The sequence below is a fragment of the Plecotus auritus genome (genome assembly GCF_963455305.1).
Source record: "Plecotus auritus genome assembly, chromosome: 9".
Classification (NCBI taxonomy): Eukaryota; Metazoa; Chordata; class Mammalia; order Chiroptera; family Vespertilionidae; genus Plecotus; species Plecotus auritus.
Genome location: NC_137783.1, coordinates 78,574,798 through 78,592,234, shown reverse-complemented (window position 1 = coordinate 78,592,234; position 17,437 = coordinate 78,574,798). Strand labels below are relative to the sequence as shown.

Genomic DNA, 17,437 nt, shown 5'->3' with positions numbered 1-17,437 from the left:
TAGATAACCTGCAAATAACTAACCTTGGCTATTTAATCCTATATAATAATAGAGAAATATGCAAATTAAGCAAGGACATCACTACCAGCTCAAGAGGCTGAGTCACGACCAGCTCAGAGCATGCCCCCAGCCCCAGTGTACACATACCACACACCAGAGCTGGGGCGGGCTCTGAACAGCTGCAGCCTCAGCCCTGGCGCCGCCCAGCTCCAAGGCCACTCCTGCTGGGGGTTTTCAGGCAGGCACACCATATAGCCTGCCCTGGGAGCCTTTCTGCCCTGGGAGCAAGGCCCCTGGCAGAAGTGGGGTGCCGCCCAGCTCCAAGGCCAGTCCCGCCAGGGGTTCACAAGCAGGTATGCTGTGCAGACTGCCCTGGGACCTAGGCCCCCAGCGGACCTGTCCAGGGGGGCGTACTCTGAGCAGCCTTAGACACACTGTGGCCGTCAGTAGGACATCCCCTGAGGGATCCCAGACCGTGAGAGGGGGCAGGCTGGGCTGAGGGACACCCATCCAATGCACAATTTTGTGCACCAGTCCTCTAGTTTAGAAATATATGAATTAAAAATAATATTAATAACAAATAATAACATTGTGTGCTGACGATGTGCTACACAATTTCCACATTTTCATTCACTTAATGTTCAAAGGTGTGTATGTATGTACTATTAGTTATTTTACCAATAGAGGAACCAAACGCATGGGAAAATTCAATACCTTGCCCAAAAAAGGATGGTTAAAATGCTATCAGACATTCTGAGTCTAGAGTCTGAGCCATTAGTCTCTACAGAATCCCACAAAACAGAATCATCTAAAAAGAAAAAGCGTTAGATAAGAAAATATTTGATTCTGGTGATAAATGTTTCCACTCCTAATAGCAGAGCTGCTTCTCAGAAACACAAAGCTCCGAGGACATAGCAGATCTGCAGGATGGGGACACAGATCACAATGGTTCATCTTCTCCAAATGATATAGATTGAATGTATGTGTCCCTGCAATACTCAGATGTTGGAAACCTAAGGACCATGGTGACAGTATTAGGAGTTGAAGTCTTTAGCAGTTGAACTGATCATGAGGCCAAAAGCCTCCTGAAGAGAGTCACGCCCTTAAACAAGAGATTCCAAAGAGCTGTCTCACCCTTTCTGCCATGTGAGGTCATGGTGAGAAGTCAGCAGTCTGCAACCCAGAAAAGGGCCATCGCCACAATCCACCCATGCTGGCACTGGTCTTGAGCTTCCAGATGCAGAACTTTGAGAAATAAAGTCCTCTTGTTGATAAGCCACGCAGTCTGTGGCCTTTTGTTACAGGACTGTGCATGGACTAAGACACCAAAGATGAGTTACTTTCTAGATCACACTTCCTCATGAATGAGAGATTCATTATTGTGTGAGTTTAAATGAATGCATACTTTCTCTTTACTTTCTTATTCTCTAGGATCCACTCCCTTCCTACCCAGCCTCATCCAGTGCTGGTGAAAGAAATTTTCCCAGGATATACACTCTGATGCAATCTAAAGTTAAGCAATAAGATGATTACTTTGGAGAAAAAATAAAGACTTGCATATGAATGAGCAGTTGGTATTTCCTGATAGGTATACACGCCCTGCTAAAAGGAAGTGGAACACGCTTACAGATTCGAATTGCACACCAAGGCTAAGAGAGAAAAGCCATGGTCGGTGAGTTGTGAGGGTTTTTTTATTGTTCTTCTTCGGTTTTGTTGGTTTTTATTTATTTTTTTATTTTCTAAAAGGATACATCTTGGGGAAAATTTTTTAAAGTGGCTGGCTTTAGGGGAAGCCATAATTAGGCTATGTGAAAGTTTAGGTTAACTAGGTGAATAGAACAGAGGGAGAGAGAAGAAAGAGGAGGAAGGAAAAGGGAAATAGAGAAGGGGCCCCAAAGACTTTACTGAGTTATCTGACAAAGGGTGCAGGATCCCCATGAGATGGGGACCAGCAGCTGCTGTCCCCAAGGGAAATAGGCCATCACTGTTTCCTTCTTTTATTATGCAGAGCTGAATAAACAGGAGTCACCCATAGAAAATCTCAGACTTCAGGCACTCAGTGAGCACACTGGGTAACACTGAGGGAAGAGTGAGAGATGAGGGTAGCTCAGGATGACTGAACTGCATAGAGAGGGACATTTTATGGATTAAATCTAAAGGTGGCTATTCCCTGTTGCTGACTTGAGAGGAAAATGAGGCTGTTTAGTGACTTGAGGAATCCTTGTGCTTCAAACAGACAAAGTCCTGAAGGAGAAGAGGAAGGTTTTTATCCAATCAGTGACCCCGGGCACGATAAATGGTTTGTTGGATGACCTATTAGAGAAAAGAGTGCTGAACCAGGAGGAGATGGAGAAAGTAAGAAATGAAAATGCCACAGTTATGGATAAGGCCCGAGCTTTGATTGATTCAGTCATTCGGAAAGGGCCCCAGGCAAGCCAAGTGTGTATCACTCACATTTGTGAAAACGACTCCCACCTTGCAAAGAAGATGGGGCTGTCCTCAGGTAAGGTATACACCTCGGACTAAAGTCCACTCAGGCCCCATGTCTCTGACCCACATAGGATTTCTTCATTGTTCCTGTTTGTTTTCAGACAACTTCTTTACGTCTGGCTTCAGGGCCCTATATCTAAGTCAGTGGCAGTATTGTATATGCCCTGTCTCATTACTCTTTATTCTTATTCCTTTAGCCTCAGAGTCTTTCTTTGAATTAAAACTCACATTCCATCCTGAGTATATGGTAGTTCAGTTGTTGAAGTTTATGAGAACAGTCTGATAAACTTCATACCACATTCTCTAGTCCTCCTGGCAAGGCACTTTATTTATTTATTTAGTTAGTTAGTTAGTCAGTCTATGCCTGTCTTAATGTCATAGCAAAGTTCATCTCTGGGTAACTTCTTGTTTTTCTTTTAATACCTTTTTTCCACTTAACACTCCCCCAAATTAAAGACAGTAACTAACAATAAAGGTTCAGCTAGTTACTTAAGTCTAGGAATCCCTAGAAACTTATATAGTTATCTGACATGAAGACTGAAGGTCTGTCATGGAGTAGTTTTTTTATTTCTCTCCAAAAGTTTGCTTTCCAGGATGAATAAAATATCTCAATGATGGTGAAGCACTCAGAGAATAAATTCAATGCTGACAGAAAAGCTAGGTTTTTAAATGTGGACTCTTTCATTTAATTGCCCTCTTGCATTTTCTTTTGTGTGATGTTGTCCACCAGAATGGAACTAGGTTGTAGACCATTGGGTAAGGCCCGACCTCTACCTCACATCCTCCTGAGGCCCTGATACAAGACAGGCAGGCATCTGACCTGCCCCTTCTATCCATAGTCCCTATGTCCCCCACACAACCAAGATGGTAGCTCTGGCAACTCTCAATCACTGGTCTCTTTTATGGTTCCCAAATCCAATCAGAAGGAAAAGTTGTTCTTTGAAAGCAAGACCTCTTTTTCTCCGGGATTAGGGGAAGCCTATGCCTGGCTTACTGACATAGCAAAGTTCATCTCTGGGTAACTTCTTGTTTTCCTTTTATTTTTATTTTTTATATATTTTTTCTTTTTTATTGATTAAGGTATTAGAAATGTGTGGTTATTTCCCCATTGCCCTCCCCGCCCCAACCGCCCCAATCTTGCCCTCACTCTCACCCTCTGTTTCTGCGTCTATTGGTTATGCTTATATGCATGCATACAAGTCTCTGTTTTCCTTTTAATACCTTTTTTTCCATTTAACACTCCCCCAAATTAAAGACAATCAATAACTAACAATAAGGGTTCGGAATAATTGTATAGTAGCCAATGTTTCTTCTCCCTTGCCCCATTCCTTTTAGTTCATAGTCCTTGAGTTCTAGAGGCACTTGGACAAACCACTATAATAAAGGTAACATGTGGAGTCGCCTAGCTGCTGGCCAGCTGATGCCTCCTCAGGCAGGCTGTCATGCCTTTGCCTCTCTCTCATCTATTTGGCAATTGTTTTACAGGCCACATAATGTGGTAATTAGATGACTTATTTCAATGACTCTAATGGGAGAGATCTTTCTAAAAAAAAGTTCTTGAGATGTACACTCTTGCCACCACAAGGCCTCCTCCAGAAAATGTTCTTTAACTTATTGATGGTTAGTCAGTCCAGCAGTGTGGGTGGGAAGGACACTACAAGCTGCAGTCTGTCGCCTTGGGCTCAGCATTTTGAGGGACAGCCTATGGCTCTCTCTCATTCAGAGCAGGCAAATGGACCATATTTTTCTATGGAAATCTTGTCTTCAATAGTTGCTATGGGATGAAAACTCATGGTATTTCACATTTGTTAGGTCATGCCAATTCTTAGAATTTCTGGATTAAACTTTTAAGGTGTGTAATGTTATAATGAGATCCTTATAAAAACTTTAAAAACTTTAAATTTAATTTTTGTCCTTGAAATTGACAAGCATAATGAATCGTGACCTCAGAGGATGCATTGATGCAGATATTAAAATTTACATCATGTGATGTCATGTGATATATCCTACTGTTCCTCCAGAAACAACTGAATCAGCAGAAACTACAGATACCCTCAAGCTTTGTCCTCCTGAAAATTTCCTGAAAGTGTGTAAAGAAAGGGATGGAGAGGTACTGTGTTCTATCCATAAAATAGAGAAAGAGAGGGAAACAATTGCTTTCACTAAGTACACGACTTCCTAAAGCACTAATTGCAGAGTGGTAGGGTGGGGACAGCAACAATCTTTTTCATAGCTGCTTTGAGCAAGGAGGAACTCATATAGCCTCACACAGATTCCAATTTTCTTTCAATCCCATGATAAAATACAGATCTCTCTCTACATTTATTTGTTCTATCTATTTCAGACTTATTACAATTAAGCTGTAGCTCTAGATCAAAATATTTAGTAATTATTTTCATACTAGTTGAAAAGCCTAGACACAAAACATGACTTAAAATATAATTAAAGCCTGAAACCCATTTTATCTTGATGTGTTAAAAATATTACTGAAATAATGATGTTACCAAAGGCAAAGCATCTTTGATGTATTCATTTTTAGCTAGAGTCAATAGAAAACGTCTCCTGCTTTTTATGAAATTTGATCTGAACCTTGAACACTGAGAATGATTTGTCTAGGTGAAGAGAGAGGAGAAAGTTATGGTAGGAATTGTTCTAGTGACTAGTCTCTTCAAGATTCTTGCGTAAGTATCCCAAATATGTTCTAGGTCCACTTCTGGGCTCTTGGAAAATAAATCACATTCTTTTATTTTTCAGCCTATTTTTATTTTTATATAATCTGAAAGTGCAAAATCACTTCCAATTCTCACTTCTTTCTTATGTCAGTTCAATCCAATACAAAGAAAAAAGCAGGGTCTCTGGTTTAAGAGAGGGAAGAGGGCAGATTCATGAGCCTGTAACAAAGCAACAGAGATTAGCATATGAAGGTTTAAAAGAGATTTAGGTAAGTGAAACTCACTGCATATCTATTTCCTGCAGATCTATCCAATAAAGGAGAGAACCAGCCGCACTCGCCTGGCTCTCATCATATGCAATAGAGAGTTTGATCATCTTCAGCCCAGGCAGGGGGCTGAATTTGACATCACAGGGATGGAAGAGTTGCTTGTGGGCCTCGGCTATAGTGTGATTGTGGAAGAGAACCTCACAGCCAAGGTAAGGGCTCCTCACCCACCCCAAACAAGCAAATATTCGACACACCCTCCTGCTAACAAATTAACTTTATAATGATAGCCAGATACTTTAACAAACCTTAGGCCACATATCTCTCTGTGTGGGCACCTGCATGTGAGTATGTGTGTTTATAAAATGAAATTATTAGATAGGGGAAATCTCTGTCTCTTTTGAGCTCCAAATATCCTCAATTCCATAAAACTAGACACAAAGTGACTGGCATGCATACCCACATAATTCTTATTTCCAAAGTGAGGTGATTGGGATTCAGATCCAATATTCCCAGAAAATTCTACAGTAATGAATGTTCAAAAGGCATGTACTCACCATATAAATACTGAGTCCTGACTTGGCCCCATGGCCTATTTTTGGTGCTGAGGGTTGGTTCGTGAATGAGACAGGATATTCCAAGTTCAAATTGATTTTGATTACTGGTGGGGACAATCATATGAAAAGCAAAACAGAAAATTTTAGAGATTTGATGTGTCTTGTGTCTCTCTGTAAGAGTGAAAATAAAGTTAAAAGTAAGCAGAAAAAGAAAAAGACAACATTAGAGTGAATTGGTGAGTGGGGAGTAATTGCTTTGATGGAACTGTCAGGAAAAGCCTTGTCAGGAGACAGTATGGGACCTGACAGATGACTATGGGTAACAAGACAGGTCTGGGAATATGTGAATGCAATACATTCCAAGAGGGATGACTACAATGAAAAGTCTGAACTACATATGAAACAGGCACGTGAAATATACAAAAAGACCAGTGTAAGGAGAGCCTAGACAGGATGACAGGCGGGAGTACACATATGTCAGAAGTTTGATGTTATTGTAAATACAGCGGGAAGGGCTGTTGAAGGGAAGTAGTATGATACATTTATGATGCATGGCTCCTATTAAGTAGTTAGACAAAAGACAAAGATAGAAAGAAAAAGTATGTAAGTGAAAATAAACAAATGTAAAATACATCAAGAGGACAACTCATATAATGTTAGCAGGAGCAGGTCCTTGAACTCCCAGCTCCATTGTCAGAATACAAAGAAAACTGTCATTGAGCAAGCACTATCTGAAGGCACAGTGACTGGAACATTACAGATGTTTCTTATACTGCTCAGGACAAATAGGGGGTCAGATTGGTGGTAATGCTTGTCCTTTTAGAGTAAGATTGCGTGGCCTTTTTCAGGAGATGGAGTCAGTGCTGGTGGCATTTGCTGCCCGCCCAGAGCACAGGACCTCAGATAGTACATTCCTGGTGTTCATGTCGCATGGCCTCCTGGATAGACTCTGTGGGACTCTGCACAGCGATGAACACCCAGATGAGCTACCATATGACACCATCTTTCGGATATTCAACAATCGCAACTGCCCCAGTCTCAAGGACAAGCCTAAGGTCATCATTGTCCAGGCCTGCAGAGGTGGTGAGTTCTGACAGGGAAAAATCCAAAGGGCATGAGGTGTTTGCAGTGGATTGTGATATATGTTTTGCTTTTGGGGAAACAATCCTAGACCCCATTCAGTGCAAATAAAGTGAATTGAATTCTTGGGAAAGTCCAAGGGGAGTTGGTTTCATGAGAGATTGTCTTTTCAGCTAAGAAATATCTATTCAATTTAACCCAAGGTATGTGTTGAAGGAGATCTTCAGAATCCCTAAATCAAAGTTGAACACAAATATTTAAACCTTGGAATAAGATCATGTTAATGACAGCTTTACTGGTAAATGTCTTACAGGCATTTTGACATTCTCTGGCTTGAGAAGAATTCCCTTGGAAAGTGGGGCTGTTCTATAGGAGCAGCACCATTTTCCCATCATGCATTATTGAGAGGGAAGTGAGTAGGGAGATGTGGGCACTTGGGATTGCTGTCAACATTTCCTTTGCTTTTTTCTGAATTCCAGTGACTTCTTAGCATTTTGGAGCAGTGTTTGGAAGAAAAAGCAGAAATAGCCTAGCTAAAAAAATGGTAACCAGGCTCTGAAATTATGCAGATAAGATTTTAAATCCTTTGCTCTTCTTAGGAAAGGGGTTATTCTAGTTTGCTGATACTATCATTATTTGCTGGTAAGATGCTGCCACTATTAATTGGCACATTGTTTAAAGATACTAGAGAGAGGCCAAGGTATGTGTGTGGGGCAAGGGTTTAGTGTGTGTATGTATGTATTTGTGTGTGTGTGTGTGTGTGTGTGTGTGTGTATGAAATTGGTGAGAATAAATATTTAAAAAGAATGAGGTAGACGATTGTAACCGCCATACTGAGGGAGACACACAGTTTGCACAAAGTTAATGTCTCTACAGCAAACCGCGGGGAAGTGTGGGTCAGTGACTCTCCAGCAGCCGTGATGGACAGCTCTTCACAGTCAGCTGAGAGCCTGGAGGACGATGCCGTTTACAAAGCTCACGTGGAGAAGGACTTCATTGCTTTCTGCTCCTCAACCCCACGTAGGTCTGCCATTACAGACAAGGGTTTGTGGGCCTGAGGCCGCCTCGGAGTGATTCTACAATATTGAGATAGCATCCCTGCAGCAGTGACATAAGACACATTGTGAAGGCTTTCAAAACCATTTACATTTATCTGATCTATTCTATGGAAATAGAGGTTCTATATTTTCCACTTTTTAAAACTGTACTTTTATTATAAGTGCTGCACTTTACTATCAAAGGTATACCAAATATTAGAACAACCCAATACACGGAACCCCATTCCCTGTACACCATTTAAAAAACAAATTTGATTCCATTTTCTACCAAATCTGTTTAACATTTTGAATGGAGCTTTAATGGTCCTGAGACTGGCTGCCCTCCTTAAATTATCAACACCAGCTTCTTTTCTCCATGGTTCTCATTAGATGCTATTTAGAGGGAGCCATTGCATGGCTCTGCAGGAGGAGATTCTTTAAAAGAGGTAGAAAATTTTACCCTGGGCTTAGCAGGCCTAATAATAGGGATCAGTGTTTAGTCCTTGACCTCTAGGTAGTCATCTTAAGAAGCGTCTTACATTTGAATTTTTCTACTTTGCAAATTTTTGTTTTAAGTCTTTTCCTTTTTGTAACCACTTCATGGAGGTTTTTTAATTTTTTTTTCCTCACCCAAGGAGTTAGGATATTTTTTCCATTAATTTTAGAGACAGTGGCAAGGAGGGGGAGGGGAGGGAAGGGAAGGGAGAGAGTGAGAAACATCCTTGTGACAACGACACATCAATTGGTTGCCTCCCACAGGCCCCCTGACCAAGGGGCAGGGATCTGACCTGCAACCCAGGTATGTGCCCTTGACCAGGAATGGAACCCGAGACTTTCCAGTGTGCAGACCATGCTCTAACTGAGCAACACCAGTCAGGGTTCATGGAGCTTTCATTGATATACAAAATGCTGTATATACTCAATGTATATAACACAGTGAATTTGCATATAATATACACCAGTGAAACCATCACCACAATCTATGCCATAAATATATCCCTCCTCTCAAAGCTTCCTTTGAATTTGTTCACCTACCTTGCTTATACTATTGTGAAAGACAGTCTGCTATATACTTTGTAAACAACCTGGAAGCCAGGGAGCCATTTTTTGTTGCTTACTGTATAAACCTGGGGAAATTCTTTAATCATCTGAGCGTCTATTCTTTCCTCTATAAAATGGGATAATTTCGGTTATCTCTCAAGACTCTTTTCAAAACCAAGTGAATGAACATGAAGCACATAGTAAGAGTCAGTTCCAAGAATATAATGCAATCATTATGAAATCCTGGTGAGTTATTCCTTCAGTTAAATCTCTGCCAGTTTTTTATTTTTATTTTTTTCTCTTCTTTTTGGAAAATTAGTTAATGTAGAGATATAAGTGTTTCCCCTAAACATGTCAAGTTGATTCCAAAGCTATGCTTAAAAAACACAAAAACTACATAAAAACAAATGTGTGATAAAAGAAAACATTCAAGGGCACAGCCCAAGGCTGACCACCCCTTATCTTCCTAGATAACGTATCCTGGAGAGACCCTAGTAGAGGTTCTCTCTTCATTGCACAGCTAATCAGGTGCTTCAAAATGTATTCTTGGCGCCTTCACCTCGAGGAAGTATTTCGAAAGGTAAGCTTTTTTCTTCTGCCTTTTTCTAATCATGTGTGTGTGTGTGGGAGTGCAGAAAGCCTTACTCTTATTTTTATTTCAAATGATAATGACAGGCTTTGTCAGGCAAACAAAAGTAGAGCAGTGCCTGGTTTCCATTATCCAGGGTTGACATCTGATTTAGGAAAAGAAGATGTCACTACAAAATTTCACGAGATCCAAATAGAACAAAATAATATAACATGAAGTTTATTTGTTATGGGCTATACATTTTTTTAAAGTCAAAGAATGGAAAGTATTTTGAGTTGATTTGTATGGCTTACTTTATTGAAAAAATATATTGGGTGTTATTGTACTTGGTAATTATAGCTATACTGTGACATCGGTGTAAATGAGATATTGTGTCATTAGGCTACACAGGACCTTTTTGTGAGAGAGATGGATACTAAACAAGTGGGCCAGCAAATACATGTGTCATTACAGATTGTGATAGGCTCCATAACACAAAAGATGTAGAGCACGTGAAAGAAAAAAAAAAAAGGGAGAAGATATTCTTTGAATGGAGTAGACCAGAAAAGAAGACCACATTTCTTTCCCACCTCAGGAAATTCCTTATTCTCCCCCCTCCTCCTAATTTGTTTTCCTCCAAGGTTCTGACCACCACTCATTTTATATTCTGTTTGCTTTTACCTGTACTTACTCACTTGAATGCAAGCTTCATGAAGGCAGGAATTTGCTCAACACCTCAACATGCTGGCACATAAGAATTAATATTCATTCAATAAATCAATGCATGAATATCAATACCTTTCTCCCTTTAGGGTATTGAGAATATGTGGCAGTAGGGCTGTTTTTTATTTTTTAAAATATATTTTTATAGATTTCTGAGGGAAGAGAGAGATAGAAACATCAATGATGAGAGAATATTTGATTGGCTGCTTTCTGCATGCCTCCCACTGGGGATCAAGCCTTGACTGAATTTGAACCCAGGATCCTTTAGTCCATAGGCCGATGCTCTATCTGCTGAGCTAAAACAGCTAGGGCTGTATGGATGTTTTTAAATAGAAAACTAGAGAACGCTGGACAAAGGAAACACACCTTTAGTAAACAGGAGAAGATTACATTATAACATGAGTTAGGGTCACTGTGAATGAGAACTTTGGAAATTAAGTCCTGTTGGATGAGTAGGAATTAGACCTTGTACTTCCAAGGGCATTGCTAGGAGAAGTCTAGAAATAGTGTGATCAGTGGGGAGACTTCCACATCCCCACCACTTGCTGGTGGGCGTGGGTTTGTTGCAATATCCTAAGAAAAGGAATTTTCTGAGACTCACATGGGAAGGTGATACATTATAGAAAGCTTCATTTCTGTGCAGTTATACCCCTGAGTTCCCAAGCTCCCATTTCCCTTTGTCCTGCCAAGAAAGAAGTACCATTTTGTTTTCAGCACATCTGAAATCAAAGCCAGTGTGCAGAGTTTCTGTTCCATGTCTCCACAGTCAAATAGAGCATCAAGCTAGCTTAATTTGTGTTTCTAGTTATAGTCCATTACATGTGAGGTCCACATGGCTGTGGGCCATGCAGCTATGGAGACAACAGGGGCAGGAACAAAGCCAGAGGAGCATGAGAGCCAAGAAAGCCCCCCAAGAGAGGGAGCTTCTTTATCTGCTGGTTTATGTATTCCCAAATTTGTGCAGACTTGCAATGGCCCTGCCTAGTCTAGCCAAATCCATTGCTCCCCAGGTTTGACTGACAGGCTCTTTCCCTGGTAACCCAACTGCTTGTGCATGCATTCATCTCCCATTTGGTGGATCCTTTCCCCCAGTGGTCCGCAGGGAATAAGCCGGTGAAATTGCAGCTTCCTGGTGAAGCTGCCCAAATAACATGCCTAAAGAGTCTTGTCTCTCCCCTCTGCTCCTGTAATATTGTTAGTAACTATCTAATTGCAATGGTATCAATAGAATCCCATTTATCAGTTCATGATAAAAAACTTCAGATGTCAGCTTGTTGGTTAGGATGTGTAAGTTGTTGTGTTCCGGTTTTAGGAACAATATTTGAGTTTGTGCCTTATTGAATTCAGGATTAACCTTGGATGTTGAAGGTAGAGCATTTTTGAGATCCACTTCTCAGGAATTGACTCCAGGAGATCAGTTAAGATATGTAGATCTGAAATCCAAAATAGAAAAGTGAACTTTGAAAGGCCTTGGGTTAAGCATGAGGTGTTTATTTGGAGATAAAGAGTATATTCTGACATGGGCAGCTACTTCTAAACAGTAGGGTAACAGTGACAGTGAGTTAGAATATCCATTGGCTCAGTCCCATCATTCCCAGAATTTTTTTGGTTCATGGTGCAAAATGTTTTCTGAGAGTGGATAAGAATTATATTTCATCTAGAACCTTTTTTTTAAAAGGTACAACTATCATTCGAAAAGCCAGATGTAAGAGCCCAGATGCCCACCATTGAACGACTATCCATGTCAAGATATTTCTACCTCTTTCCTGGCAATTGAAAATAGTAATTATCAAAGCTGTTGACAGGTATAATAAATGGGAAAGTAATACTGGTGATGAGGTTCAATGGCTAATGACAGCCAGTTGCTTGGGTATTAAAATTAAAGTTGCTTATTGATGTAGTTTAGAGACTAGATATTTTTTTCTCTACTTATATGAATCTGGATCCTCCTCATCTCTATAATCAATTAATCAGTCAGCCAATCAAGAAGATACTAAGACAGGAAGTAACAAACAGTCAAGGACACAGGGTAGTAATTAATAAAACAAAAATGTACTCATGCTTCCATTATTACTTGATATTTCTCTCTGTCTTAGCACACACACACACACACACACATACACACACACACACACACACACACACACACACCGAGTTACCAAACATTGCCTCAGATTCTGAAAAGCAAAAACAAAAACAAAAACAGAAACAAAACAAAATAAACAGAAAATAGAGGAGATGACTGTGAAGGAAGCAGGGCATTGGTCCTTTAAGTGCAGATATCACATTACTAACCTTGAACTCCTATTACCAAGACAGTATAAAATATACCCTGGACTGTAATTCTTGTATTGATGCAGATTCTGACTCTCTGACTATTCTCACAATGTAGATTGCAGAGTATGCTCTCAGATCCTTAATTACTGCTCTGAAACCCTTTCAAGCACCCATGTTAACACTAACACACATTTATTGTTTTTGGTAAATATATTTTAGAGTGGGTCCAAGGAATTTAGACCCAGCTATTACTTTACTCACTCATAACAGCTTAATATCACACTGTCTTGTAAGTATATTGTTAATTTCTTTCAACAGCATAATTAAAATTATATTTTATAGTAAAGTTTATCTCACTACTTTAAATCTTGCTTTTGCTTCTGAAAGTTCATACTCTAGTAAGTGGAGACAGACTATAAATACACAAACAAGTAAATATATGTGAGAGAGGGATAAGAGCTAAGAAGAAAAATAAAGGAGGTTAAAACGATGAAAGAGATGGGTGTTGTACTATAATAGATTATTCAAGAAAGGCTCCTTTGAAGTGATAAAATAAATCAGAACAGAGAGTGGGCAGAGTGGGGTAGTGAACCTTGTGATTCTCTGCAGAACAGTGATTTAGCACCCCTGGGACTAGCAAGTACAAATGCCCTGAGGCAGAAATGTGCTTCACATCTTTAAAGAACTGCCAAAAGGCAGCACACTGGGGGAAATGGCAGAGCCACATTCAGAAAACAGTGAAAAGTCTGGTCACATGGGCTTTGGTGATCACATGGTAACTGTTGTAAAATTGTAATCCTAAGTGAGATAGGAAACCCTTTGAGTGCTGTGAACAGAGAAATGAGAACGAATTAGGTTTTACAAAGATCACCCTGTGAAATTTGGTGAATATACCATAAGGGTCACAGAAGTCAAAGGAAGTGGCAAAAGCACATGGAAGAGGATGAAAGGGGAATGATGGTAAGGGTCGGATTGAAGGCTTCTGGGAATTACTATCCTCACCTTCTGTATTTGATCTGTCTGTGTGTGTATGTTTTTGTTTTGTTTTGTTTTGTTTTGTTTTTCCTTCTTTAGGGAATTACAGGTAGTCCTGCCCTTCTTTACCAACTTCTAGAAGCAGCTTTACCAGTATGGCACACATATTTAACCTTTTGTTTTTAAATAAAAATGAAAACACATTGACTGTGTCTTTGGGTCCTTTAATAGAGACTAGAATTTCAATGAAAATGGTGGGTGAATGGAAATGAAGTGGAGTAAGCTAACTGGATATTCTAGCTTAGGACTCATATAATACCTCCATTTAACTGCATGAAGAGAGCTGGCCGTGACTGTCCTTCAGCAGTGGGATGATAGGAGATGGTGCCTAGATGGAAGATAAGAACTGTAAATTGGTCAGCTCCTCAGTTGTATACTCATCAAACCCACGGTCTAGTATGGTTCAGAGAAGTTTTCTAATTTATTATTTAACCGACATCATAGATTCAGATAATATTTTTCATCACTAAACTATTATTTTAGCAAATTATTCCCATCTATCTTTCTATCAGTTAATTAACTTTCTTGTTATTTTCTTTCCAGATGATTGCATATTTCCAAACTTGAGGAAAATTTTATTCTTTAACAAGCTCTTGGATATTGTCCAAAATAATTTGGCATTTTGTTCAAGATGGGATGACCTTACTGTATTTGTATAGAAATACAAATATCATCAGATAAAAAATGGAAAGAGAATGGGGAGTGTCAGCAATGGGAGAGAGAATATTAAAATTTCTGGGAAGGTGAATATTGGTAGAGGAATTTTGGCGCCATGGCTATCAGAGCTACTAAGTAAGGATATGTACTACTTCTATATTGAGTAAATATTTGAGTACATACCTGAAATGAATTAAAATAAGATGCTCTCAGTTTCAAATCCTATCTAATATAAGAGTAATATGCAAATTGACCATACCTCCGCTACACCCACAAGCCACACCCACTAGCCAATCAGGAGTGAATATTCAAATAAACCCAACCAAGATGGCTGTGGACACAGAGAGCAGGATGGAGGCTTGGGTTTCCCTAACAATGGAGGAAGCCAAGCTTTCCGCCTGCCCTTGCTGGCCCAGGCCTCCCTCCAGGCTACAAAGTTTCAATTATAGAAGATAAATAAATCCCAACAGAAATGGCTGCCGCCATGGAGCAAGCAGAAGGCTTGGATCCTCTCCAGGCTACAAAGTTTCAATTGTAGAACATAAATATATGCCAGATACCAGGGCCTCCGCTTGGGTCACCGGGGGGCATGGCCGGTCACAGGCGCCTTGCCCAGGCCACCCCACCATCACAGGCGCCTTGCCCAGGCCACCCCACGTCCCAAGGGAACACACACTCTGCTCCGGGACACCCTTCAGGGCAAACCAGCTGGCCCCCACCCATGTACCAGGCCTCTATCCTATCTAATAAAAGAGTAATATGCAGATTGACCATCACTCCAACACAAAAGATTGCTGCCCCCATGTGGTCAAAGATCCTGCCCCCATGTGGAAACAAGATTGCCACCACAAGATGGCCAGCGGAGGAGGGCAGTTGGGAGGGACCAGGCCTGCAAGGGAGGGCAGTTGGGGGTGACCAGGCTGGTAGAAAAGGGAAGTTGGGGGTAACCAGGCATGTAGGTAAGGGCTGTTGGGGGGGACCCAGGCCTGCAGGGGAGAGCAGTTGGGGGGTATCAGGCCTGCAGGGGAGGACAATGAGGGGTGACCAGGCCTGCAGGGGAGGGCAGTTAGGGGCAAACAGGCTGGCAGGGGAGCAGTTAGGCATCAATCAGTCTGGCAGGGGAGTGGTTAGGGGGTGATCAGGCTGGCAGGCAGAAGTGGTTAGGGGCAATCAGGAAGGCAGGTGGGCGAGCCGTTGGAAGCCAGCAGTACTGGATTGTGAGAGGGATGTCCGACTGCCTGTTGTGAGAGGGCAGTCGGACATCCTTCAAGGGATCCCACATTGGATAAGGTGCAGGCTGGGCTGAGGGACACCCCCTGTGAACGAATTTTGTGCACCGGGCCTCTAGTATAACCATAATCATTAATATTTATTAACATAATTATTAATAATAATATTTAATATTATTAAAATAATATTAATTCTGTATTTGATTACTGTAAAGAATTTTATATATAAGAAATAAATTTAACCATTACAGCAACCCTATAACATAATTACTATTAATATCTCCATTCTACCTATAATAAAACAAAAGAATATAGTTTAAATAATTTGCCAAAAGTCACTCAGTTAGTAGGTGGGTACACCATGATTTGAACTCAATTTGACTTTCTCCAGAATCTGAGTTATTGACCACTGTTGTGCATTGTCTCTGCAAAGCCATGAAAAATAGAAACTGTGAATTCTGAATTGTAAGGTTTAACTGAATTTTGAATTGTAATGTTTAACTTACACTACAAAGATTCATAATGTTTATATTTCTGTACTTAGCTGTTTGTGTAGAAACATGAGACACATCACAAAGATCCAAATCCACATATTATAGAGAATTCATTCTACTACTGAGAGATAATATTAAAAATCCAATACATAAAGGTTTTCACATATCACCACACAGTTGGAAAAACACTCACATATGCAGGGGCAGGGCCAGCCAGGAGGAAGGGCTGCAGGGGGCGTTGGCTGCCCGCCCCTCCCTACATCAGGGTGGGAGAGGCTGATCAGGAGTGGGGCCATGGGAGGTTGGCTGGCCGGCCCCACCCCCCGATCGGGCTGGTTCACTGGCCACAGTGGGCATCATAACGACCGGTCATTCTGGTTGTTACAGTGTTCAGGTCGCTGGCTTTTTATATATACTAGAGACCCGGTGCATGAAATTCATGCAAGGGGGGGGGGTCCCTCAGCCCAGCCTGCACCCTCTCCAATCTGGGATCCTTCAAGGGCAGTCGGACATACCTCCACAATCCAGGACTGCTGGCTCCAACCGCTTGCCTGCCTGCCTGCTGATAGCCCCTAACCGCTTCTGCCTGCCAGCCTGATCACCCCCTAACCACTCCCCTGCTAGCCTGATCCATGCCTAACTGCTCCCCTGTCAGCCCGATTGCTCCTAACTGCCCTCCCCTGCCACCCTGGTCACCCATATCTGCCCTCCCCTGCCAGCCTGGTAACCCCTAACAGCCCTCCTCTGCCAGCCTGGTCACCCCTAACTGCCCTTCCCTGCAGGCCTGGTCCCCCCTAATTGCCCTCCCCTGCAGGCCTGGTCCCCCACAACTGCCCTCCCCTATAGTCCTTGATCACCCCAACTGCCCTCCCCTGCAGGCCTTGTCCCTCCCAACTGTCCTCCCCTGGAGGCCTGGTCCCCCCTTACTGCCCTCTCCTTCTGGCTCGGTCACCCCTAACTACCCTCCCTTGTCGTCCCAGTCACCCCTAACTGTCACCCCCAACTGCCCTCCCTTGCAGGCCTGGTCCCTCCTAACTGCCCTCCCCTGCTGGCCTGATTGCCCACAACTGCCCTCCCCTGCTGGCCATCTTGTGGAAGCCATCTTGTGTTCACATGGGGCGGCCATCTTTGACCACATGGGTGTAGCCATCTTGTGATGATGTCACAGCGGCCATCTTGTGACAACATCACAGCAACCATCTTGTGATGACGTCGCGTGGTGCCATCTAGGTTTTTATTATATAGGATTGTTTAATAAATCTAAACTGAATTTCTTAAATCTAACCATTTATTTTCAAATTGAGTACTGGG

General features: G+C 41.6%; 1 protein-coding gene across 1 annotated transcript; it reads left to right on the top strand.

Moving 5' to 3' along the window:
- Positions 1 to 4,585: 4,585 nt before the first annotated feature.
- LOC308233459 (caspase-13-like) lies at positions 4,586 to 12,211 on the top strand (the record flags this gene model as incomplete). The annotated part of the gene is made up of 6 exons (XM_080640442.1): positions 4,586 to 4,600; positions 5,467 to 5,640; positions 6,834 to 7,068; positions 7,942 to 8,085; positions 9,614 to 9,723; positions 12,113 to 12,211. The coding sequence occupies exons 2-6, from the start codon at positions 5,578 to 5,580 to the stop codon at positions 12,209 to 12,211; spliced, it is 651 nt and encodes a 216-aa protein (XP_080496568.1). The 5' UTR covers positions 4,586 to 4,600; positions 5,467 to 5,577.
- Positions 12,212 to 17,437: the final 5,226 nt, after the last annotated feature.